At 39.7% G+C, this 26810-nt stretch overlaps 1 protein-coding gene and 1 pseudogene across 6 annotated transcripts in view; one reads left to right on the forward strand and one right to left on the reverse strand.

The window, feature by feature from the left end:
• Nucleotides 1-2165: 2165 nt before the first annotated feature.
• Ggnbp2 (gametogenetin binding protein 2) overlaps nt 2166-26810 on the reverse strand; it is a 40381-nt gene continuing 15736 nt past the window's right edge. For 3 of the 6 annotated variants that reach the window (XM_005393944.2, XM_013519329.1, XM_013519328.1), the window contains 10 exons: nt 18846-18971; nt 18645-18758; nt 12107-12316; nt 10407-10581; nt 8697-8891; nt 6320-6467; nt 5440-5565; nt 5205-5353; nt 4013-4261; nt 2166-2799 (listed from right to left, as the gene is read on the reverse strand). In XM_005393944.2, coding sequence (XP_005394001.1) covers nt 2596-2799; nt 4013-4261; nt 5205-5353; nt 5440-5565; nt 6320-6467; nt 8697-8891; nt 10407-10581; nt 12107-12316; nt 18645-18758; nt 18846-18971 — 1696 coding nt within the window. In that variant the 3' untranslated portion in view covers nt 2166-2595. The remainder of the gene's footprint in view (nt 2800-4012; nt 4262-5204; nt 5354-5439; nt 5566-6319; nt 6468-8696; nt 8892-10406; nt 10582-12106; nt 12317-18644; nt 18759-18845; nt 18972-26810) is intronic. The other 3 variants (XM_005393946.2, XM_005393949.2, XM_005393947.2) reach the window with 3 other exon arrangements.
• On the forward strand, nt 20853-22313 carry LOC102030261 (annotated as a pseudogene).

The raw sequence follows: 26810 nt of genomic DNA on the forward strand, positions 1-26810 counted from the left end.
GGTCGCCTGACAGCTCCGCGGCTTCCCCGAGCGAGGACGCGCGCACTCAAGGCTTCCTGCTCAGTCTCTCTTACCTGCTCCAGACCCCTAAACGCAGGAGGAGGAATTAAGGTCACTTTCAAACCAGCTGGTGGCTGATGGGAAGGATTCGGTCCGGAAAAGGCCAGGTGTCTCCACCAAGGCTGGGTGACCTTGGCAAGGACTCTTACTGACCCTATGTAATCTCCTGGCTTTAAGACAGAAACACTAGTATGAGGGGATTCTGTCCCTAAAGGGCCTAATGTCTCAAACTGCCCTACAGGGGTCCTACCCCTTCACACTGTAGCAAACGTATCAGGAAGTGTGCCCAAGATTACAGCAAGAGCCTACAATTTCCTGAGCACTCACTCTGTAGCAGGCACTAATCTGTACAACCATCCTATACCCCCGCAGCCCCTGAGGTGTTGGGGTTTAAACCCAGGGCAAGTGCTCTACCGCTGAGATACACACCCAGCTCAGGATCTTCATTTTAAAAATGAGAATACTGATAAAGGGGAGAAGCATGGTATAGACCGAGTTAGGCCTAGTCCACAGATGTGCTCTTCAATTGCCTTCATTTCACGTTCCCTGAGATGGTTGGTTTTGTTCAGAGTAAAGGTCACTCTGCTCTCTGGCTACTTGGGTTATTCCATCAAAGTTCTGTTTGTTTGTTTTGGTACCAGGAATCGAACTCATGACTTCAGGCTTGCCAGGCATGCACTTATGCCCGGCCCCTCCATCAAAGTTCTGAAAATGGCTCACTTCTGCTGTTTTGTTTTTCCCCACTTCAGTCCTGGGGATTAAACCCAGAGCTTACAGTGAACTACATCCCTACCCCTTTTCTGAAATTGAGTTTTGCCCATGCTGGCTTCAAACCTGTGATCCTACCTCAACCTCTGGAGTAGCTGGGATTGCAGGAGTGCACCACCAGGTCTGGCACTTCTGATTCTTAATACAGCCATCGTTCCAAAGGGTTGTTTTAGCTCAATAGTAATGCATTTGCCTACTAGCAGTGCTGGGTTCAATCCCTAGCACCACAAGGGGCAGGAGGAGAGGGGATGGTAGAAAGATTGCCCTCAGAGCCAAGGGGTATGGGAGCCCTATGGTCATTTTTTATTTTTTATTAACTTGATGACAACAAACAAGGGTCTAAGAATCATTACTAATTTTATCTCTGCCCCAATTTCTATACAACACTTTAAAGGAAAGATTAGAAGTAAATCAAAGAATTACCACCAACTATGAAAATTAAATCTTACTAAGAGTTCTCTGTTGGTTAACACTTGAAATCTGATTAGAAATATGATCAAGTGGTAGAAAGTCTACAATCGGCACCATCCCCACTGCAGAGGTACTGACTGTCTCACCACTTGTCTGCAGACAGAGCTCTATGTATATGTTTATTGAGCTATTGTGACTTGACCTTTTAAATGTCAGCAAAATGCTACACTTGGGAAATCTTTCTCCTTTAGGACTCAGTTTGTGACAGCAGTGAACTGTGAGGCCATGGTAACTTCAGTGCTGGCAAACCAGTAAGGCTGGTGTGCCTTTACACACCACAGCGGGGTGAGTGTGCAGTGCAGCCTCTTCACCCCAATCACAAGTGCTGAGCGATTCCTTAGCACATGATCCTCGGCTGAAATTCTGCCATGTTTTGTTTTCACTCATCTAGGTCAAGATGAACCTCTGAGTTCAAGAGGTGTTTTTTCTTATCTTGGGATAAAGGGAACTGTAACAGTAAAGTCATGAGGAAGTAAGATGCTAGTCAGTATTTTAAAGGTACTGCATAAAATTTATGCTTTAAGACTAGAAACCACTTTTATAGGCTTATGTAACTTTAATCAAGGGGAGACTTTGGCTTCAACAATCTGTATCTCTATTTTCACTTAATTTTTTTGTTTAAATAGTTTTTTGAGCAGGGTATACTATGTAGTTCAGACTGGCCTTGAACTCATTATGTAGCCCAGGCTGGACTTGAACTCGCAGTGATCCTCCTGCCTCAGCCTCCTGAGTGCTGGGATTAGAGGTGTGCACCATCATGCCTGGTTTTCATTTACTCTTCATCCTCTACATTAACACTGGCTAAGTACAAGTGAGAAATACTAAAGTACTGCCACACATTAAGTAGAAACATGTACACCAAATTCTACTATGCGTATTAATAAATATTCTTTATTTTAAATTTTGCACATTGCGCTTTAACATTACATCCAAACATTTCGCAAGTGGATGTCTACTTTGTAAAACCATATATTCAGCTCATTGTCATTTCTGTACAGAAGTATAAGTACATTACTTTTTGCCACTAAGTTGCTTTAGTAAGTCTCACAGGAAGAGAAACATTTAATGAAAAGAGATGGCTTAAATCATATGGCAGGCCTGTGCAGCCACGCAACTAAAGACACAAGCCTGAAGAAAGAACAAACTAATGAAGTTACCTCCACCATCTCCCAAAACAAGAAAGAATCACATTGATTTAAGATAAAATTTTGCCATAAGTCACTAAATTTAAGTTTTTTGAAAGAGAAGGCGCAGTAGTCATCTTGAGTGTTTCATTGAAAGACAGAGCTACTTTATTTAATTTGCTCCAGCTGTTGTCAACCAGCCACTACAAATGGGCCTCTTGTGGTCATTTAAGCGGCAGTATTTATTAAATTTCTCCTTCAGATGCTGTCGGTATTGTTCTCTATTGCTGTAGAAAGACTGGTTATTAGCCATGAAGGACTGTATTTCATCTTGTGAGATAAAGATTTCCTCATCTGAAGTACATTCAGACTCATCCTGCAAATTAAAGGAGTAGTTAAGACTATGACTTTAAGAATGCAAAATGCTATGCTCGTAAGAGGACAGCAAAAATTAAAACAGCCTATATCTTTAATTTCAATTCAGTCATATAAATGAGTGTTTACAGAATCAGCATGTCGCTTTATCTTAGTAACAAAGAAAAATAAAATCCTACTCCACTTAGTTTGAAAGCTTGAATTTACAATTTATTTCACATGTCTCAGAGTTTATTCTCTGCCTTTAAAAAGTGACTAGAAATGGTGACAAGTAGTTACATTTTAAGGACTTTTTTTTTTGTTTTTTTTTATTTTTTGAGGCAGAGTCTCAATATATAGTTCAGATTGGATTTGGACTATGTAGCCCAGGCTGGCCTTGAATTGAGTGATCTTCCTGCCAAGTGCTGTGATTATAGGTGTGCACCACCACTCCCAGCTTAGTTACTAAATTTTAAATAACCAGCCTTAAAGCTAGCTGACCTGAGTTGAAATTTACCTCCACAAATTAAGTAAAAGCTAACTTAAAAAAAAAAAAAATCACCATTAAATTTACAACTACATACCAAAAACAATTTTTTTTGGTTCTATCAGGACCCTAATTACAATGATACTTCAATTCATCCACTTAATTCTTTCCACTGTTCTCGTCACTAAATTTATTCCACAATTCTGGTTACAACCAAAGTGCAAGCATAGTGTTAAGTTCATGAACCCAGGTACTGCTGTACTACGAGAAAAACAACGATCTTCTGCTTCCCTGCCCCACACACAACTATAAACTGAGTCATCTGGAATGCAGTATAATTCATTTAAAGCCTCAGGAGCTAGTGTCAATTATGAAAGCTTTGGAAAAGCTGTTATGCTTTTAGCCTACATGATGCTTAAAGGAAGTAACTGGGAATGCACGCTTTGGTTCAGATTCTGCATGCTTTCCAGGTCTGGAAAGGTGAATACCAGAAACAGCCACTTGGGCAAAATTTGTTTCAATAACTGTCTTCAAGGAGGCCGATTCTGTATCTATCTTGTTCAATAAGCCTAACTTTGAAAACAAGAAAACGTGCTTCGGAGTCACTGCATAAGCCACGAGCAGAAGAACAGAAATGAAGTCGGCAAACTATAACGGAGTACTGGCCTTCATTCCTTAAAAGCTCCTCTCTACTGTCCACCCAAGATACTATCACCGCATCCACAGACAGATATTATGGACTACTTACGAGAAGTTCAACTAAGCTCTTGGCACCTTTTCCAGAATCAGGACCAAATGATGTTTCTGTAGGTTCTGCAAACTGGGATACACTTTTTCTATGCTCAAACCAAGGCAGTGGCTGCCCATTCTTTTCAGCACTGCAACAGCTTTCAGGATGTGCATCTTTGGTCTTATCACGGTGAAACACTGTGTGCACGGTATTTCCTGAGGTCTCTCGATTGCCTGGATCTGTAATACAGCTTCCAAGTTTCTGGATCTGGAATCAAGCAAAACATTTTTCCAGGTAAAAATGCAGGGAATAATAACAGTATTCTTTTGTTTTGTTTTGTTGTTTTTTTTCCGGTACCAGGAATCGAACTCACGACCTTGTGCTTGCCAGGCAAGCGCTGTGCCGCTGAGCTAAATCCCCAACCCCAACAATTAGTGTTCTTAAAAATAAAAATACTGCCAGCATGGCAGTGCACATCTATAATCCCAGCACTATGGGAAGCTGAGGCAGGAGGACCTCAAATTCAAGGCCAGGCTGGTTTGTTAGCAAGATGCTGGTTCAAAATAAAAGAGCTGGGGATACAGCTCAGTGTCAAGGCCCTGGGTACAATCCCCAGTACAAAAAAAAGGAGCTGATGGAGCACTCAGTCTTTAGAAGGAATAGCCACAGCTGGCATTTACTAGGTACTTACAACATCCCAGCTGCCTTGCTAACCTGCCATATAATCTCTCAGCATCTGCAAAGAACCTAATACAATAGGGACTATTACATCCCATTTGTAAAATGGAAAAACTAAAGAAATATTCAAGATTACATAGCTAATAAATTAAATAGTATTATGAAAAGAATGAACTGGATTTATGACTCACATGGACTTTTGGGCAAATAATCCCACACAAAACACATAAGATAAGCAATAAATGGAAATGCATGAAATACTCACTCAACATTAATAATCCACTGGATATAGGTGCAAACATTTATAATCCCAGCACTCAGGAGGCTGAGGCAGGAGGACTGCTGCAAGTTCGAGGCCAGCCTGGGCTATAAGGTGAGTTTGAGGCCAGTTTGCACTACATAGTGAGACCCCGTCTCAGAAAAATAAACCAAACCAAACAAAAAATTCATCCTAGAAGCTAAGGTACACATGTCACTTTAAAGAAAATAGTTTGTTCTTAACAAAGCTTTAATATTGCAAGATAACACTTACATGTTCATCACATTTCAACATCTTGCTTTTCTTTTTCTTCTTTTTATTTTTTCCTTTTGTGTTGTTCTCTTCAGAATTTGCCCAACATTCAACACAACTATCACCATCATCTTCTTTGTCTTCACAGTGATGAACACAGGAGTCATCAGCTGGAAATAATAATTCTCATTTATGGTTTGAAGTCAGCCATGTAGTAGAAATCATCAGAAAGTGTGTAAGTGCAATGTGAACCTACCGTGTTCATCATGATTACAAATGCCTTCAGTGCAGGCAATATCCGAGCCCTCCCGAGAACCTGTTTCACTCCCTTCCATGCTAGACGAGTATCCACAGTCACTACCGTTACAGTGTGGAGATATGCCTGAGGATAAATCATGTGAGACTTACAGTTAACACTCCACAATTATATTAGAACAAAGAGTGAACCAGAGATAATGTTTAAAACTGATGGTTTAATTAAATTAAGCAAGCCAGGCATGGTGGTGCATGGCTGTAATCCCAGCACTCAGAAGGCTGATACAGGAGGATCACTGCAAGTTCAAGGCTAACCTGGGACACATAGTGAGTTCAAGGTCAGCCTGAACTATATAGCGAGATCCTGTTGTGCAGAAGACAAGAAAAGTAGGCAAAAAAAATTAAATAACGAAACGTTACGCGTTTACAACTTCTTGTTTCTGTCAAACAACATAAAGCAAATGAACTACAAAGTATATGACTAAATTATATGACTTGGGATATAAAGCAATTTTAAAATTCTAGATTCCAAAATTTAATTCTGGATTATAATTTTAAATTCTGGATCTCTAAAACCTCTTACATTTAAAGGAACAGACTTAAGGGTTAATTTTAAACTGGGTATGGTGGTACATGCCTGTAATCTCAGCACCTGGGTGTCTGAGGCAGGAGGACTGCCTCAAGTTCTAGATCAGCCTCAACTACATAAAGACACTCTGTCTCCAAAAAAAAAAAGAAAAAAAAGGTTAATTTAAAAAAATTATTTATTAGCCAGGGATACAGCTCAGGGGCACAGTGCCTACCTGGCAAGTGCAAGGTCCTGAGTTTGATTCCTGGTACAAAAAAAAACCCAAAAACAAACAAAAAAATTATTCACTTACCTTTCTTTATTTTAGGGGACCCCAAAAGATTGCCACTACTAGGACAGGTACATGATGTATTTTCATGGGTAACAATGACTTCTACACAACTACTCCCATCTTCAGTGCTTCCACAGGCTTTGCAGCTGTTTTCTATGAAGTCTGCTTCCTTTAAAGATTAACATTAAGAGACAGTAAAAAGCTTCATCTCCACAACTGGCTATATTTGAATACCTCTAGCTAATTAGATACAAGCTATGAGGTTAACAACTGAAATGATTATTCTCATGAAAAATCATTAAGCCACCTCAAGACGATTAACCAGTGGAAAGCACATTAAGAGCTACTGGTATCAACCAAGTCTCAGGTAGCAGCCCTCTCAAAGTGTGGTCCACTGACCACAGAGAAGGAGGTTCTCTAGGTCAAAACGATTTTTATCAGAATAAATTTTTTTCCAACACACTGACAATACAAAAGCTATGGTGCCTTGGCACAAATCAAGGCAGTAGCAGTAATACTGTACTAAAAGTCACTGTACTCCTCACATGTCAAATATTCTCAGCACAAATAAAAGGACATTTCACTTGTGAACATCTTTGACGAAGCAGTAAAAATACTAATTTTCTTAGATATCAACAGTGAAGAGCAGTTTTTTCTTCATCTGTGACAGATGGGCAGTCTGCTTAAGTACATCTGTTGTGTGCTGATGGGTAACGGCTGTCTCCAGGAACACACTTGGCCAACTGCTTGAATCACAAGCTGAACTAGTTGCTTTTTTCCTGGAATGTCAATTTCACTTGAAAGAATGACTGAGAAACAAAGGATGGTTACTCAGACTTGGACACTCAGCGGGCATTTCCTTAGAAATGAAGTCCGTCTGTCACTTCAAAGTTAAAGGAAAAAAGGACACTATTTGTTTTCAACGACAAAATTCAGACTCTAAAATAGTCAGAATTTTGCAAATTTGTATACAGCATTGCAAACCTGAAGTATCCTAATATTTAAGAGGCTTTTTTGTTCTTTTTCTGTTTTTTTCTGGTACCAGGAATTGAACTCAGGGCCTCATGCTTGCCAGGCAGGTGCTGTGCCACTGAGCTATGTCCCTGGCCTAGTATCCTAATATTTACACTTTTCTTTTTTCTTCAGCCCAGGCTGGCCTCAAATTCATGGGTTCTCTTAATCTTCCCAATTCAGCCTCAGAGTAGCTAGAACTACAGGAGTGCACCACCACATCCAAAAATAAAGCTCAAGATTTTTCAATAGAACCAAGAGTGATTTCTCTGCACCCCCCGACTCCCAGCACTGGCAACTGAACCCAGGACCTTTGTACTAGGCTACATTCTCAGCTCTTCTTTATTTTTTATTATGAGATAGGTTCTTACTAAGTTGACAGACTAGGCTCAAACTTGCAATCTTCCTGCCTCAGCCTTCCAGAGAGCTGGGACTACAGGCATGTGCCACCATTCCGGGCTCAGGATAGATTTTTAGCATACATGATTATCTGATGTTGTATGATGAAATGTTAGTACCTAAGAGACCTGCAGAATGCAGTAAACCAGTATTTCTGAAATGAATTCCAAAGTATGATGTTAACATCCACAAGGAAAAGATCTATTCAAAGTACAATATAGTCCAAAAATTTTTAATTTAACAGAGTTTGAGAGCTGGAGGTATAGCTCAATGGTAGAATGTCACCTAGCACTTGATTCCCAGCACCACAAAAACAAAACATAAGCAAACAAATAAAGTATGGAAAGGTCATTGTTGAAGTATCATCCTGCATCATAACTAATCTTTCAAAAACAGTGTTCAGTTGGAGTGTCAAAGAATATCTACAGTCATCTAAAAAGCTCTTAAGGCCAGGTCTGGTGGTACACACCTGTAACCCAAGCCCTCCGGAGGCCGAGGCAGAAGGATGTAAGTTCAAGGCCAGCCTGGGCTTTGTTGTGAGTTCAAGACCAGCCTGAACTATATGTAGCTCAAACACACACACACACACACACACACACACACACACACACAAATGTAAGTATAATCCACATACACAAAAGCCCAGTGGGTACCTTCAATTTTATAACTGTAAAGGGACTGTGTGACCAGAACACTGACCACTGCACTAGGTCATTTGTAAGGATAACATTTCATATTTTGACTTTAATCTGGCAGCACACTAAATACAGGTAAAGAGGTAACTACCTAATGTTGTCTTTATAAAACAAATGTATAACATTAAAAATTGTGATTCACACAATAAGAGCCAATACATCCATGTAGGAGCTGACATCTGGGAAAATAGCAAAAATGCCCAAATCTATCTTAAAGCAATATATTATATTATATACGTTATACTATACACTATTATATACATTACACTATTCTTGATACTAAAGAATATTACCTTCTCTTGGCTTACTTCCTTTTCTTCTGCTGTTTGTAAGGGAGTAGGAATATCACACACACATTTATTTTTTCGTCTATTCTTCCGTTTTTGGCGTTTCTTCTCCTGTTTGAGTTCTCTTACTCGTTCTTCTTCTGAAAACTCTTCACAAAGTTGTTCCAATCGGCTGATACCCTGTACTTTTTCCACAGTCATCTATGATAAAGACAAAGTTGTAAGTGAATACTGTATATGACTTCATTCTTTCCAGGATAAATTGTTAGATTTAAATGATCGCATGTACACCCAAGTACTATTTCATGCTACACTTTTACCAGTCCCCATATAGAATTTTTAAGTTTTAATATCATCATCATCATTTTTGTGCTAGGGATCAAACCCAGGGTCTTGTGTCTGTTTTAATATCCTAAATGATGAGAGTCTTAAGAATCTACTTAGGAAGTCAATTTACAACTACCCCCTATGGGAAAAATACACTTACACACATTCTTAAACTATTAATGCTGTAAATTTAAATCTCAAAATTTTAACTTAGCAAAATAAAAGCTCATTTATTTCTTCACATAATAACAAGACTAGTCTGATTAAATGATCTAATCTCTGAAGGCACAAACATACAAAGAGAATTAAAAATAAAAAACAAGTATAAATCATCTCAAAGACTCTCCAGAACAGGGTGTTTAAAGTTCATGGACAGACTTACAGAAAAAGCTTCCATCCCATTCTCAAAAGGGACTGATGACCCAATTAAAGGATTATAACCATGCCTGAGATATAGAGAATACTCACTAGCCAAGTATGTATATGTATGTTCTATAGAATATAACTCAAAAAATGTTACCAAACCACAAGCACTAAATCCAACAGTAGCATTATAAAGACGCTCCAGCTTGCCTTTGAAGGTTTTTTTTGTAATCAAACCCAGGGGCCTTGCACATGCTAGGCAAACATTCTACTGCTTTGCTACAACCCCAGCCACATTTACTTCATCAAACAAAGGGAGACTCATTAAAGGCTTCTTGTTTTGTTGCTTACTTTTTGGCTGTTCTTTTCTTTTTTTTGAGACAGGGTCTCACTATATGTAGTTCAGCCTTGAACTCACCATGTAGCCTAGGCCAGTCTCAAACTCATGATCCTCACGCCTCAGGCTCCCAAACCCTGGGATTAGAGGAGTACACCACCATACCTTTTAATTATATCAGTTAAGTTTCACTGCAGCAGTTTTTATTCCTTTTTTTTTTTGTAGGTACTGGGAATTGAACTCAGGATCTCACACTTGCCAGGCAGGCACTGTGCCACTGAGCTATTTCCACAGCTCATTGCAGCATTTTTTAAATCAGCAACTTCAGTATTCTACCCTAAGTAAATCTAAGAACCAAGGCTGGATAAATAACAGGATGAAAAATTAAAAACAAAAAAAACACAGACTTTTTTTTTCTTTTGGTTTTTTGAGACAGAGTCTCGCTATTAGTTCAGGATTGGCCTCGAACGCTGGCAATCCTCTTGCCTCAGCCTCCCAAGTGCTGGGATTGGAGGTGTATATCATACTTGGCAAAAACACAGACTTCTAAATCCCAGTTTCTCAGAGCCCCTGCCCATCTGAAATCACAAAACTCTATCAGTGGGTCACAGCTGAGGCCCCGGTGGTTTACATTAAGATTCAGTCTTAACTAACCAACCTTGAACATGGAAGCAACGCGTCGTTCTTACCTCAAAGCTCTTGCGTAAAGCGTCAACACCAAGATAGAAAAGCATCTGCCACGTCTGTTCTTCTGCCCGTAGTTTTTGCCAGATTCGATGCAGTCTTTCATAAAGATGAATTCCCAAGCATGTTAGAACTTCTTCTTGAGCTATATCTATTGTCTTAGCATGCCTTTCTCTTCGTCTGAAATGAAGAATAAATCATACATTAATTCCTAATACCCTTAACTGAAACAGTAAGAAGTGAATAATGCATCTCCAGCACATTGTCTTTTTTTTTTTGGGTTCTGGGAATCGAACTTACGACCTCGTGCTTGCCAGGCAGGCGCTGTGCCACTGAGCTACATCCCCAGCGTGAATAATGCATCTCAAGTTCAAGTTTTAAACACAATCTGCCTAATGACCAGAGAGTTACACATTTACACTCAATGTATATATAGCTACATAAGCATACATGTATATAACCAGTGAGAAACAGACATGCAAGTAGAACTCAGTCTTAACACTGCTAAAAATAAGGTAATTCAGGAACTGGCTCTAAAGAAGTAGCTTTTTAGGCCACAGAGAAGCCACAGGTGAAGTCAGACATGGTAGTGTGTGCCTGTAATCCTAGCACTCTGGAAGGCTGAGGCAGGAGGAAGGCAAATTTGAGCCCGGCCTAGGCAACTCAGTGCATGAGCGACTCTCTCTCAAAAAATAAAAAGGGCCAGGACACATCTCAGTGGGAAGACCTTGGGTTCAATCCCCAGTGTCACACCAAAAAAAAAAAGGAAAAGTCCTACATGTCTACCTCAGAGCAGACATGACAGTTCCTTTTACCTTCCTTTTTTTGGTCTTTTTGAGACAGGGTCTCACTATGCAGTTGAGGCTGACCTTGAGCTCACTTTGTAGCCCAGGCTGGTCTCAAACTGGCAAGGATCCTCCTGCCTCAGCCTCCCGAGTGCTGAGATTACAAAAGAGTGTGCCACCATGCCTGGCCTTACCTTTCAATTATAGCAAAATGCCTATTTTTTGTTTGGTTCTGAGAAGACTGGAGAAAGACAACAACAAAGTGATTCAAACATGGGCAAAAGCCTTTTAGGTCAGCCTTTAGTATTCATAGCACTATTACAGTGATCCTTTAGAGAGGTCTCTGAATTCTAAAATGCCTATCTGAAAGAGGCACGCAAATGAGGGCTGATACAGATACATAAAACCAAGGGAAATGAGTTTCAATTACTGTATAAACACTTTTTCTGACTTTATTTTCACAACACAGCCAGAGATGGCATTTTAAGTATTCTTATATAATTTAGTAACAATTTTACACAGTTCATGAATTACATTAAATAAAGCATTTCTTAAGTCCCTGCTGTAAAGATCTCACTTCTATGCAAAAACTAACATTGTGAATAAAACCTAAACATGCCAATGCATGGATGGATGAAGGAAACTTTCTTCTAATCATTTTCAAGTGAAAATGATAATCTATAATAATGAAAGCCAAAAAACACCTGCCTCCCTTCAAGCAAAAAGGAACAGAGGACTAAACCAAACACCAAAGAACAATTTTCCTTTATTTTCACTCAGTCAATGAGGAAAGCACAGCTTACATAGGAAGGAATACTTTATACATATATTTCATGTACTGAAGCAGAAAGTGATGGAAATAAACTTTCAGTATAAAATGAAGCAAAGCGCTAGATAGCCCATTCTAGCAAACTACATACTCATACCCTCCTGCGAACTCTGGCTCAGCACGACCCAAAAGATGTGCAATGAAGTCTGTTTCACAGCAAACATGTATGTGTCGCTCGTGTGGACAGCACCGCAAGCCTTCATAGAGCGCAGCACAGTAGCCCTTTTCTTTGTTGCAATCAAGTTCACCAATAAGGATATTGTATGCTCGGAGGACTTTATTTTTGCAGTCAGTGCAAAATCTGTTGGGAGAAAAAAAAAAACCTGGAGATTAAGAACCTGCTGTGTAATTTTTCCATGCAGTATCTGACAGTATTCTAGACAAGGACACTCCCCTCCCATCTAGAGTTACAAAAAAAAGCCTGCACACACACATTAAAAGCATACGCAGGGCTGTGTGGTGGAGCATGCTTGTAGTTCGAGCTACTGAAGGAGGCTAAGGTAGGAGAATCATGTAAGCTCAGGAGTTTTGAGAACACCCTAGGAAATATAGCAAGACCTCATCTCAAAAGACAAGACAAAACAAAACAAAATGGACACACATAAAGTAAACACAAACTTAGGGATTACATGAATATAGCTAGATCATCATTGGGAAATTTTTAAGCCAGAAAAGCACATGGCCTAGAAGAATGAAGCAGAGGGAATTAAAAGGAAGGTACATAGAAAAGATGTAAGAAAAAAGAATTGATACAAAATAGCCCTACCGTTTACTCATAAAATACATGCCTAGAAAATATTAGGTGTCAAGGATTAGCCTATCTCCACTTTAAGAGCTATTTCTGTCGGTTATAGTGGTGTACGCCTATATCCCAGCACTCAGGAGGCTGAGGCAGCAGTTTCTTGAGTTCAAGGCCAGCCTAGGGCTACACAGCAGGAGCCTGTCTTTAAAAAAACAAAACAACAACAACAAAGGCAACAAACTATGACTTTTAGGTAAGTGCCCTATTTCTGAAAATAGTATCTTCAGGTAGGCAACTCGATTCAAATTTTTATTACGATGTTTCAGCACATTGTTAGTTAAGCATTTGGAGGTAGGGACAGAGATGGGAAGAATGATGAAGTGGTACACGCATTTTTAAATTTACAAATAATTTCCAGAATCTCAACTTCTTTCTTCTAAAAACTATTTCCGAATACAAAAACGTAATATATACAACATATATATGGAAATGTAGTTTAAACTTAAGTGTACATACTTAAGTGTATAAAATGTGGCAGAAGAGCTTATCAATTTAGAGGAAGAAGCAATTTCTCATACTCATCAATTTAGAAAGAAAGGAGCGACTGGTTCTTTTTTTGAAATCTTGGAACAAGTTAAGATTTGGCTAGATGAAAAGTGAAGCTCATGTTATTACTAACCCGACCTCTGAGAAGATTAACTGTGTTGGAACAAGAAAATTTTCATCTTTTTATTTAAATTCATATCCCAGGTAAACTCTTCTCCTCTTACAGTGTCAGCCAGCATATCTTAAAGACGGCACATTACCCCATTGAGCCCTGCTCAAGCCCCTGCCCTTTCTTTTTCTCTCCTTTTTTTGTTGTTGTTTCGAGACAGGGTCTCGCCATGTAGTTCAGGTTGGCCTTGAATTCACTATGTAGCACAGGCTGGCAATGAACTCACAGCGATCCTCTTGCCTCAGCCTCCCAAGTGCTGGTATTACAGATGTGCACCACCACACCTGGCAAATCTCTGCTCTTCTTGAGGGCCACGCACGGATTGCAAACGGTGTGGTGTCAGAGGTATCCAACAGGCAACACCTTAATCTCAATGTCTCTTCCTCTGTTTCCTCCCAAGCGAGAATATCACAATTCACAGAATCACCTTGACTGGAACTCTAAATTAACCTCAAGTTCTCCTGAGGCCCTGCTATTAATTGGCATCGATTCTAAGTACAGTACCTTCTTTTCAATTCCCTCTGCCACTTAAATTCCCTAGACTACTTTCTAAAAAGTTTAACAAAGAAAATAAAACAATAAAAAATACAAAATATAAAAAAGCTTAACTGGCTGGTTTCCCCTCTATTCTCTCTAGCACTAATACATCTCAGGCCAAAGTAACTTTTTTGAAATGAATCTGAGAATCTCTCTCTCAGCTTTATTATCTGCACCCTCTGCATCTTTATTATCTGTCTTTGTTTTGAAGAGACAGGACTCCCTCCACTGCCAGGCTGTCTCTGAACCCCTGGCTCAGTGATCCTCTGCCTCTGCCTCCTGAGTAGCTGAGAATGGCTGGGACTACACGTGTGCATGCCTCACCCCGCTCCTGTACTCCTGACCTTCACTTCTTACTATAGTGCTCTTATCCTCACAACTGCAATGCACTATTCTGATGCACAAATGTCTTTTTGGGGCCAGGGATACAGCTCAGCAGCACAGCACCTGCCTGGCAAGGGCAAAGTCCTGAGTTTGATTCTCAGTAACAAAAAAAAAGTCTTTTTGGTCCAACAGTAGACAGATAGCAATATTTTTTAAACAAATGTATGTTAAATTAGAAGGTCTAAGCCTACTGGATAAACAAAGGCAATAATGCTGACAAGTAACATTAAATCACTGTGTGTGGTTCAGTAATGCTTTAAAACTGGATATTGAAAAATATAAAAATTAAATCAAAATCAATCAAAATGTAAGATCTTTTTTTTTTTGGCTTTTCTCCGGGAACCGAACTCACGACCTTGCGCTTGCCAGGCAGGCGTTTTGCCGGTGAGCTAAATCCCCACCCCTACCAAAATGTAAGATCTATAAAACTCCCATATCAGGGAAAAAAGCAGCATGGTATAGGACTGGATAATGACTTCTTGGACATTACACCAAAAGCACAGGTAACAAAAGAAAAACTGGCAGTAGATACTCCACCAAACATAAAACCTAGCAGCAAATAAAACTACCAATGAAGTGAAAAGGTAACCACAGAATGGCGAAAATATTTGCAAACCATATACTGGACAAGCAGTAGCCCTCCAGATTATAAAGAACTCCTGTAACTCAGTAACAAAAAAGCCTTACTTAAACATGCATCTCAGCATGGTGGTGCATATCAATAATCCTAGCACTCTGGGAGGCTGAGCCAGGAGGATTGCAAACTTGATCCCAACCTGGGCAGCTCAGAGACTTAGTCACATTTGGTTTCAAAACTAAAAGGGGAGCTCAGGGCAAAGGCCTTGGGAGTTCAATCCCCAGTACTGCAAGAAAGGGAGGGGGATGTAGACTTGGAATGTGTCTAGGTCAGTGGTCCAACACTTGCCTAGCATGCCTGAAGACCTTGGGTTCACTCTCCAGAGCAGCAGAACCTGTTTTTTTAATAGGCAACAATTGAATAGACATTTCTTCAAAGATGACATAAAAATGCCCAACAAACATACGAAACGATGGGAAGGATCACTAACCATCAGGAACATGCACATCAAAACCACCATTAAGCCAGGCATGTGGCACCCAGGAGGCTAAGTGGGAAAAATCACAAGTTTGAAGCAACTTAGCAAGATCCTGTCTCAAAAATATAAAGAGCTGGGAATGTAGCTCCATATTAAGCTCCCCTGGGCTCAACCCCCAATATCACAAAACACCACAGTTGGGTGGTGGTACATGCCTGTATTTCCAGCTATCAATAAGGCTGAGACAGGAGTCTTAGGCCAGCCTGGGCAGCATGGTAACACCCTATCCTAAAAATACAAAAAAACAGGCGGGGCACAATGGTACGCTCATAATCACAGTACTTGAGAGGCTGAGGTAAGAGGATCACTGTGAGTTCGAGATAGCCTGGGATACATAGTGAGTTCAAGACCAGCCTGCACTGAGATCTTGTCCCAAATAATAAAAAAAGAACAAACAAACAAAAAATTATAAAAACAAACAAAAGCCCCACAATTGAACTGGGTGTGGGGCCAGAGATTTAGCTCAGTGGCATAGCGCCTGCCTGGCAAGCATGAGGTTCTGAGTTCGATTGCCCCCCACCCCCCAAAAAAACAACTGGGTATGGTGACACACACCTGTAATCCCATCACTCAGAGGAGGTTGAAACAGGTGGATCACTGTGAATTCTAGGCCAGTCAGGGCTAGTGAGCTCTAGGTCAGCCTGAACTACACAGAAAGACCCTGTCTCAAAAAAACCAAAAAGAATCCCACCCCGTAAAAAGAGGGAAACTCTTTTTATATGCTACAACATGGATGAACCCTGAAGGTATTACATCAAGTGAAATGTCAATCACTAAAATTCAAGCACTACCAGGTTCCACTTATTTCACAGAAACAGAAGATGTGTTACCAAGGATTACAGGGGGAAGAAGAAACGGGCAGGTTGCTCAATGGGTATAGTTTTAGTCATGTAAGACAAAAAAGTTTTGGGGATCTTTTGTAAAATGATGATACAGTTAACAAAATTGTAATGTACACTTGAAAACTCTTAAGAGGGTTAAATTTATGTCTTTTATTCTTTCAATCACAATAAGAAGAGGCCAGGGACATAGCTCAGCAGCACAGCACCTGCCTGGCAAGCGCAAGGTCCTGAGTTTGATTCCTGGAACCAAAAATAAAAGAAGAAAAAGAAAGGAGAGGCAAAGTGGACACAACAAAGTTTCCATAATTTTTCAAGTTAGAAATGGTAATTTTGCATTTTTAGTCAAACAACACAGTAATAAAAAGTGAAATATTTTCATTTTACTGCTTTTAAAAAGTCCTCAGAGTAGTTTACTATGTGTTTTATTATATAGCTATAAGCATAAATAAATAGGAAACTAAAAATATTATATGGAAAGCAGGGCATGGTAGCACATGCCTGTAATCCCAGTATTTGGAAGGCTAAAGCAGGACAATCTTGAGTTTGAGGCTGGCCTGGGCTACAAAGTAAGACCCTGTCCCAAAATACAAAACAACAACAAAAATTATATGGCACTGGTTGTATAGCTCAGCGGTACACCATGTGCTTAGCATTCTTAAAGCCCTATGTTCAATCCTGAGCACAAACAAAAACTCACCAAAAAACGCCCAAAAGAATGTGATTTCTCTTTTTGCAGAAGTACCACTGTATATAAATTTTTAAAAACTTAAAAGCAGAGATTTCACAGTTTCCTAACACCTCATTTCTAATGATGCACTACCATAATACTTAACTGGCTAAAAAGTGTTAGATCTTTATTATAAAGCGCTAAAAAAAAAAAGTAGATATTGCCCAAAAGTTACATGCCTATGTGCACATTTAGAAATCATTTTCAACTGACTATACTTCAAAACCTCGAACTACCTGAGACAAGACTAGAAACAGAGGAGTGAGAACAACCCGCAACCTGGCAGGCAAGCACTTTCTGACGTTCTTACTCCACTGTCAGACACTGTTCCAAGTAAACCTCACTATGTATTATCAATCCTCACAAATTCAACTAATCCCACAAATCCTGTAAGACTAGCACTATCCTAATTTTTGTCTTCAGAGACAAATTAAGGCACATTAAAGTCAAGTAACGTACAAAATTATGGGTGCAACACAAATTCAAATCAGTCTCCCTAAAATTACTCTCCTAATCAAAATTTCTCTCCCCACTTAAGATATTTATAAAATGGACTCTACTTTCTTACGAATAATAAAACATTACCCCAAAACACAGAAAACTCCAAAACACTGTCTCTGATAAGTAGTAATTTCTCACCTCCCAAAATGCTATCTTTTGGGTTAACCAATTCATACTTAATAAGGAAAGATACATGTTTTGTGTCTATTATAGCCCCCTCAACTCCAAATAACTGATATATTTTTCTACTCTTTGGGGTATAACCAAACAAAAAGGGAAATAAGTGAGTCCATGGGGGGTATACCTAGTATGTAGGTTAAGTCATCAGCTCACTGCCATACAAAATAAACAATCTTGGTGCCTCCACTAGCCTTACCATTTACCTATATATTTTGAGAAACAGCCCCAAAGTAATTGTGTAATCTGTCCCAAAGTCAAAGAACATACAACATGAGACAAATTCGTAACCGCAGAACTCCCTCCCACCAAGAATCCCACCTCTAGATGGCTCCCTTACCAGTTTCCTTTCCTACTGCATTCTCCCTCCCTATGAATTTCCAAATGTTAATGACACTTAGAAAATTCCTTTGTAAAAGTAGTATTCTAAAAAGAAAAATCTGAAGTTACTTTTATAGTATTTGAAACACACAAGTTCCAACTCTATTTAAAGGTTTTGGCAAACAAATCAGAATACTTCGAATGATTACAAAGTAAAATGGTGATAATTTAATTTTATAATCCTGCAAATGCCACTGGGATTATATCATAAAAACAGAGTATCAGGGTTCCCAAAATGACTAAATTTACTTTGCTTAATTCAGTCAGTCTGTGTTTCTTGAAAGTCTGGAAACAAGAGGTTAAAATTTTTTAAAAGGTGACATTGGTTCAAACATGGCTACCACTGAGCGGCATCTCAAATAGGAATTGCCCACCCTGGCAATAAGCTCCTCCTGGGGCCTGGTACCAATGGAAAGACCAGAGAACTATTACCAAAGGGGGGCAGTGCAAGGCTATGGCTGACAGTTAAGGCACCTTCCATACCGTATCACAATGACCTTGGACTTACCTGTGTTTTCGAAGATATGTTTCTAGTGTTTCTAAAAGACAACTAGAGTCAATTAAAACTACTTCATCCCTGCATTCCTGGGACATTAGTTCCCATACATCCATCCAACAACCTCTGCAGAAAGAACAAATATTAGTGAAAAGAGAATATCTAAGGGTTAAGACATTTCAAAAGGCTGAACAAAGGATTGCTTGATTTTACCTGGCTGTTCCCTGGAAAGGTCCATAATGGAAAATGATCCTACACTTGCTGTCCTTCCTGTGGTCTTCACTACTTCTCTTATCTGTACTTAACTTCTCTGAACTGACACTGCTACTGCTCCCTTCACTGTGGTACAGTATGGTACAAAGCTTAGTGACACTGAGATCATCTGAAGGAATAATTTCTACAGTGTAAATTAAAATTATGAACTCTTTGATAAGGTATTATTAGAATAAGTTTGCAAACATGTATAGTGATTACACATTTAATTGTATTAAAATACTACTTAAACGTGCTCACATCTATATAAAAACTGCTTAACTATTAAGTTTACTTGATACAATTTAAAATATTTACAGTTAACAAGGTATCAACTGGTTTATGAACAAAGCATTTTACAAGTAAATACACTTGGAATGAAGTCGAAATTTCCGAAAAAATTGTATTTTCATCTATAAACATGCATCAACCTTCCACAAATTGAAATTTCTTTTTTTTTTTTTTTTTTTTTAGGAATCGAACTCAGGACCTTGCATTTGCTAGGCAGACGCTTGTGCCACTGAGCTATATCCCCGGCCCCACAAACTGAAATTTCTAATAAGTCTTTATTTCACATAATCATTAAGTAAATTTTTTTCTTAAAACCACTCCTTTTTGTAGTTAGGCAAGGGCAACAAAACGTTTACCTTCATATTTGTAAGTAGCTAGAAAAGTCACTGGTTAATATAACTGAAACACATTTATTAAAGATAGCACACTAAAATGAACACCTTACATACTCTAAATCAGTAATAAGTACTAGACAAGTAATTTTTTAAAAACTCAACTCTCTGCCCCTGGATTCAATATGGTGCTGGTATATATTCTAAGAGAAATACGTATTATATTCTATTCTAGAATAATCACCTTAATTTGCCTTTTTTTTTCTTTCTTTCTTTTTTTTCGGTGGGGAGGTACTGGGAATCAAACTCAGGACCTCACACTTGCCAGGCAGGCACTGTGCCATTGAGCTAAATCCCTGGCCCCCACCTTTTTTTGAGACAGGGTCTTTCTTTAGTTCAGCTGGGCTCGAATTCACTGTGTAGCCCAGGCTGGCCTCAAACCTGCAGGAATTCTCCTGCTTCAGCCTCCCAAGTGCTGGGCTTACAGGTGTGTGCCACCATACCCAGCTTACCTTGATTTTTCATGATTTGGAACAACTGGCTCCTGCCTGATCTGCAGGTCTCACTACAGTCGTAGAAATCCATTACCATAGACACTTGAGATGGACAAACCTGAGTGTTTACTTACTAATCTACTCTTAATAGCTACACAGCTATTCCTCAACCCCCAACCCAACCCCAATCAGCTCATACACACAATTCAACTCCCTACACCCTCTCCTAAGAGCTCAGGCCAAGGTTCAGCTCCCCTTATTTCTGATAAAAAGACACTTAACTCCTGCGCTAGCTGCCATATTAAATCCTTCTACTGTCAATTTTCATACTTCCTTTTTTTCTAATTATGCTTGAATGACCTACAGCTCAAAATATTTATGCCTTCATAGATTCCTTCAAGATCAAGTTGTCCACTTCCTTATTCTACTCCTGTTCTTTCCATTCAGTTTAATCCATCACCACCTTATACTGTATCCACCCTGCCCCCACTACAATCTGGACTCTTTGCTTCTACTCAACCACTAGCTCCTCACATTACAATCACCAATTACCTCACTGTTGCCTAATCCAGTATCTACTTGGGCCCTCCATAACTCAGGGAGTATTTAATACAGCTGACCAGACCTCCCTGAAATACTCTGACCTCAGTGTCCTCCTGCCTATCTGGCCACTCTTTCTCTGTTTTCTTTACTAACTTCTTTTCCAACATTAAATTTAATTCCTTGGCTTTTTTCCTCCCTCGTACTGAAGAGTGGAGATACATCCCAACTATTTTTATTCTTTTATTTTGAGATAGGGTCTCACTAAGTTGCCCAGGCTGGTCTCAAACTTGCAATCCTTTTGGCCTCAACCTGTACAGTAGCTGGGATTAGAGGCATACGCCACCATGCTGAATTCAACTGCTCTGAATTCTTTTTTCTGTCTCTAATCTTTCCATCTAGGTGATTTATCGTTCTCTAACGTAAACCTCAATCATGCTTCTCTTTCCACCAACTTGGAGCCTGGTGATGCTTGCTGGGAACAGGACTCCTAACAGGCAAGTATGTCTGGAAGACTGTGGTACAAGGCCATTTTTGCTGGCTATAAGCAGGGTCTCCAAAACCAAAGGGAACATACAGCTCTTCTTCCAATTGAAGGTGTTATACTCAGATGAAACTGAATCCTACTTGGGCAAGAGATGTGCTTATGTATAGAAAGCAAAAAACAACACACTGACTCCAGGTGGTAAACCAAACAAAACCAAAGTGATCTGGAGAAAGTAATTCAGGACCACGGAAACAGCGGCACGGTTCATGCCAAGTTCCAAAGCAACGTTCCTGCTAAGGCCACTGAACACTGAATCCATGCGATGCTGTACCCTGCAGGGATTTAAACTAATGAAAAATAAAAGTGGATTTGTGGTCTTGTTCAAAAACAAATACAAAAAGAAAAACCCTAAATCATGCGCTATAAATCTACAACTTTGGTCTAGTCTGTCCTTTCAGATCTCAAACTTAGCTCCAGACAGACAATAATCTGGACTTACAGTGGTACCTCGGTTCAAGAACTTGATTCTTTCAACAATTCTTGTTGCAAACCAACAAGAACCGAATCAAGTTCAATGGTTAGGTTCAATATCGACCTTATTGGGAAATCTGATTTGGTTCTCATCCAACTCAGTTTGCTACCAGAATCATGGAGAGAACTGAGTTGGTGAACTGAGTTCCCACTGTACTTGCACAGATATGGGATATATAACATCACATAATATCTATAAATAGTAATATGTAGCACATATAACATCCCATAATATCTAATAAATAGTAGTATTTGTGCACTGTACTTGCACAGATATTACTCTCAGAAAAGGTAACCTGGGTTGTTGCTACTTTTTAGGCTGAAACCTAATGAATTATATTGTATTTTCCCTGGAGAAAGTTTAAACAAACACAACAAAGGAAAAAAAGGCAGAGCTAACAGTGGAAATATATAAATTGGGGAGTTACAGTAGCACACAACAGAGGTGATGATCCAAGGTGTAAAGTATGTTGTCCAAGCAGGCTATACTCACTGGCCTGCTATCCACACAGTCTACGGCAGTGATGGTGGACCTTGTAAACCTTTTAATAATAACAAACAGCTGGCTGAAGCACACATGCCACAGACTTGCCACCACTGGTCTATGGGAGTAAATGAAGCTACTTTACTCCAAAGACACTGCCTAGGCAGGTGTGATGGCACGTGCCTGTATGACCAGTACTCTGGCAGGCTGAGGCAAAAACAGGAGGATTTGAAGTTCAAGTCCTGCCTGGGCAACTTATCAAGACCATCTCAAAACAAGAAAAACATTTTTTAAAAGGGGGCTGGGGATGTAGCTCAACATGAAGGCACTGGGATCAATCCCCAGTTATCACAAAGAAAAAAGAGAAAAAGAAAGAGAGAAAGGAACTGCTTAAGATCAATTAACTCAATTGTATTGATTCCATACTCAGCAAACAACCTTCTAAAATACCTGACTTTCCAGGTAGTGAGGTTACAGTGATGGGGAAAGTGAAGTTTATGGAGGTTTACTTTACTTATAAGCTGGAAGACCAGAAAACATAACTGTATGTCCATTATATAAAAGTAGATACCTGACAAAGTCACTGGAAGAGAAGAGCAGATGGGATCCAACACGAACTGGAAGGACTGGTGTTTAAAACAAGGCAGCAGCAATAAGCACAGATGTCTAAGAGAGACTGGAATACCTAGTACTTTCTTAGTTCCTCAATGAAGACTAGGCATGAAGGGGTTGAAGGGTAACTCAGCAGTAGAGCACTTGCCTAGCATGCTTGAGGCCTTAGATTCAATCCCCAGCATTGAGGGCGGTGGGGTGGGGGGATATGCACTTAAAAAAAAAAAAAAAAAATGTAGTGGGACATTTCAGCATTCAAGAGGCTGAGGCAGAAGATCCTCAGTTCAAGGCCACCCTGGGCCACACAGCAAGTTCAAGCCCAATCTGAACTACACAGCAAGACCCTGTCTCAAAAACAAAAAAAAAAACCCTCCAAAACAAAAACAAACCAGAGAGCAGGCTTTTCACCACCACACTACTCTCTGTCTTCAGCTAGTAGATCACTCTCTAAAAAGAAAATTTGAAGCTGAGTGTGGTAGTGCAAACCTGCTATTCCAGCACTCTGGGAAGCTGACACAGGATTCAAAATTTAAGCTGAGCCTGGGAAAATGAGACCCTATCTCAAAACAAAAAAAGCTTTTATTTAAAAAAAAAGGCTGGGGTTGCAACTCAATGCAAAGGCCCTGGGTTCATCCCCCAGGACATAACAATAAAATGGTAACTGAATTTTACATTTACAGAATTAAGAATTCCCTAAAGTTATTGACTAATCAAGTACGTAAAGTAATAATTATCCTCAGAATACTACTTTAGGCTGCACAGAGTATCCCTACATTTAGATACCACATTTAGATTTGGATCTTGATTCAAACAAACCAACGTAAAAAGCATGTAACATTGAGGAAATCTTAGTGTCAATTGGGTATTAGATTACAATAGTTAATTTAGTTGGTGTTATGATGTCCTTGTGGTTATGAGAGAAAATGTTAGTTGGGTGTGGTTGCATATACATGTACTCCCCCAGCATTCAAGAGACTGAGGCAAGAGGATCTCTGCAAGTTTAAGGCCCATTTGGGCTACAGAGTGAGTTCAAGGCCAGTATGTACTACATAGTGAGATCTTGTCTCAAAAGGAGAGGGAGAAAAAAAAGAAAAAAGTCAATGTATTTAGAGATGCATGTTGAGGTAGGTAGAATAACACAATGCCTGAACCTGCTTTAAAATGTTTCTGCCAAGTTCTTGATATGCAGGAGGCTGAGGCAGGAGATCACAAGTTTGAGCCTAGCCTGGTGTACATAGTTCAAGGTTAGCCTGGGCTACATAACAATACCATGTCTCTAGAAACTAAATAAGTAAATAACTAAAAATTTACTAAGGAAAAAGGTAGACACATAAAAGAAATGTGGAGGAGCACCAAGATGGCATAGCAGCAGAGAAACAGCCTCTCTGAAAGTCACCATCCAGAAACTAGACTACAGCAACATGAGGAAGATGAGAAGGGAAGTAGGTACCCAGCACCAAGGAAGGATCTGAAGTGCAAACTGAAGCCCACGGAGAGAGTGAAGAGAAAAACTTCAAAGAAGAAGGAGGTAGTCGGGGGCATCTTCTTCCTAAGACGGGACTCACTGTGCAAGAGGAGCATTTCAAATCTGTGGACACACAGTGACTGTTGGACCCAAGAAGCCTCCAAAGAAAGACACAGCAGTAGGGGGAAGAGTGCACATGAAGGACTACACTAGCTGGTGGTGAGTGCTGAGGGCTCAGTCATCCCACGAGACACAGCAGTTGTCTGGCAGCCATTCTGGAGAGGAACCAAATGAGCTCAGAACTCAGAGCAGCCACTGGCTCCATCTAGCAGCTCCCAGCTGGGCTCAGGCCCATGGAAGGTGCACTGATGGCTGCAGGCCAAATGAGTCTGGTCTTGGCCAGAAGGTGCAGGTTCACTGAGATTATCCACTACCCTGCCAACAAGCTACTGCTGGCTTGCTGGGGTAGAACGGCATGGATCGGGACTGTGTCCACATGTCATCTACTGGTGACAGCACAGACAAATCTGGAAGTGGACATTTTTTTCCCTCTCATTTGTTCTTTGTTTTGGTGGCTTTGTTTTTGTTTTTTCCTCCTTCATTTTTTGATCTTGTTTTTCTATGAGTATTACCATGGTTTCTAGCCTCTTTGTGGTTGTGGTTCTGTTCTGTTCTGTTCTTTTTATCTCTTCCCTTCTCTCTTTCTCTCCAGTCTTTCCCAAAGATAATGAGATCCCCCTTGGTCCTCCAGCCTTACTTGTGGTCTCTTCCTTTTCTCTATTTTCTCCCTAACCCATTTTAAATTTTAGTCCCTGAAGGCAAAATTGACATATTAAGGACTTGTATACTTCATGTAATTTTCTGGTTTGTTTAGATTTTATTATAAAACCACAAATCTAGTTCATTTGGTTAAAGGTGGCAAATTAATGATTAGCTCAGTTTGTCATTTTCTAGGCTGTGTTTGATGCTATTGTCACTGCTGATGGTACAACTATAGCCAAAAGTGACATAATTTTTCCAAACAGCTGTTCTTCCTGGTATCCCAAGACTGAGGTTGACTACAGGTCACATAAAATACAATGACACAGTGTCAAAGAACGAGGAGCTGGGCCAAACAGGCAGCAATTTCTCATCCCCAACAAATCGAAGAAATAGGAGCGGGCTGGGGATATAGCTCAACAGCATAGCACCTGCCTGGCAACCATAACTTCAATTCCTAGTATAAAAAAAGAAAAAGAAAAAGAAATTGAAGAAATAAGATCCTGCAACAGAGTCAAAATCCCCAAACCACTTATACCTGGAAGATACCTCAGAAGTCATTTCCTATGGGTTCTAAATACTAGCAATAAAGCAACCCACCAAAGGCAATTTACAAGCATCACCCCAGGAATTAAACTAAAAAAAAAAAATAAAGATAATGAAAAGACACTCCTATAAGATGAAATCCTAGACAACCAGTTCACCAAAGGCAAACCCAGAGGCAATGAGTGGGACAATTTGAAAGCCACCAACCTGGCCTCTCTGAAGTGGTAACAACAAAGCAACTGAAAGAGGCTCTAGAAGAAGTCAAATCAGAAATAATTTCTCAAATAACTGCAGAGATGGTGTCCACAATGAAAATCATGCTTAGTGATTGTCGAGCAGATACAGACAAGAAAATAGAGCTTAAGAAAATTATGGAAGCTATGAATGCTCAGCATAGGAGAGAAATGGAATCCATAATGCAGATTCAAGCAGATATCCAGGAGAATAAAAATTCCACTGGAAGTATTTGCAGCAGATTAAGCCAATGTGAGGACAGGATCTCAGATATAGAAGACAGGCTTGTGGTTAGCAATCATGAAAAGAAAGGTTTCTTAAAAACAGCAAGGGACCACAAGAAATCAATCCAGCAGCTGCTAGACAAGGCAAAGAATAATAACTTAAGATTGACTGGAGTCAATATTAAAACAGAAACATTAACTCTGCTGGAAGATGTAATAGGGACAACTCTTAACATACTGGTGTAGGCCAAGACTTTATGTATAAAACCCCGATCAGGGAGGAGCTATCACAAGAATCAACAACTGGGATCTCATCTTATTGAAAAACTTTTGCACAGCAAGAGAAACAACCCACAGAGTGAAGAGACAGCCCACAATGTGGAAAAAGTGTTTGCCAGCTATTCCTCAGACATAGGTTTACTATCAAGAACACTTAAAGAACTCAAAAAAACAAAAGAAATCAGATCTCCCAAATTTAAAGACTCAATCCAAAAATGGGCATCTGAGATAAATATACTCACTTCTCAGATGAAGAAATACAAACAGCAAATATATGAAAAATGTTCAACATGACTGGTAATTGAAGAGATGCAAATTAAAACAATGCTGAGATTCTATCTCACTCCAGAAAGAATCACTAATATCAAGAAATCAACCACTAACAAATGCTGACAGGGCTGTGAGGAAAAAGTTGGTGTTGATGAGAGTGTAGACTTGTGCAACCACTGTGGAAATCAGTGTGGAGATTCCTCAAAAAACTCGGATTGGAGGTCCCATTTAACTCAGCTATTCCCCCACTGGGTATCTTCCCAGAAGAATTAAAAACATCATACCACAACAATATGTGCACACATGTTTATAGCAGCACAACTGTAATAGCTAGATCTTGGAAACAACCCAAATGCCCAACAAATGAGGAATGGATAG

This window comes from Chinchilla lanigera, unplaced genomic scaffold (genome assembly GCF_000276665.1).
Source record: "Chinchilla lanigera isolate Chin_1 unplaced genomic scaffold, ChiLan1.0 scaffold00050, whole genome shotgun sequence".
Lineage (NCBI taxonomy): Eukaryota > Metazoa > Chordata > Mammalia > Rodentia > Chinchillidae > Chinchilla > Chinchilla lanigera.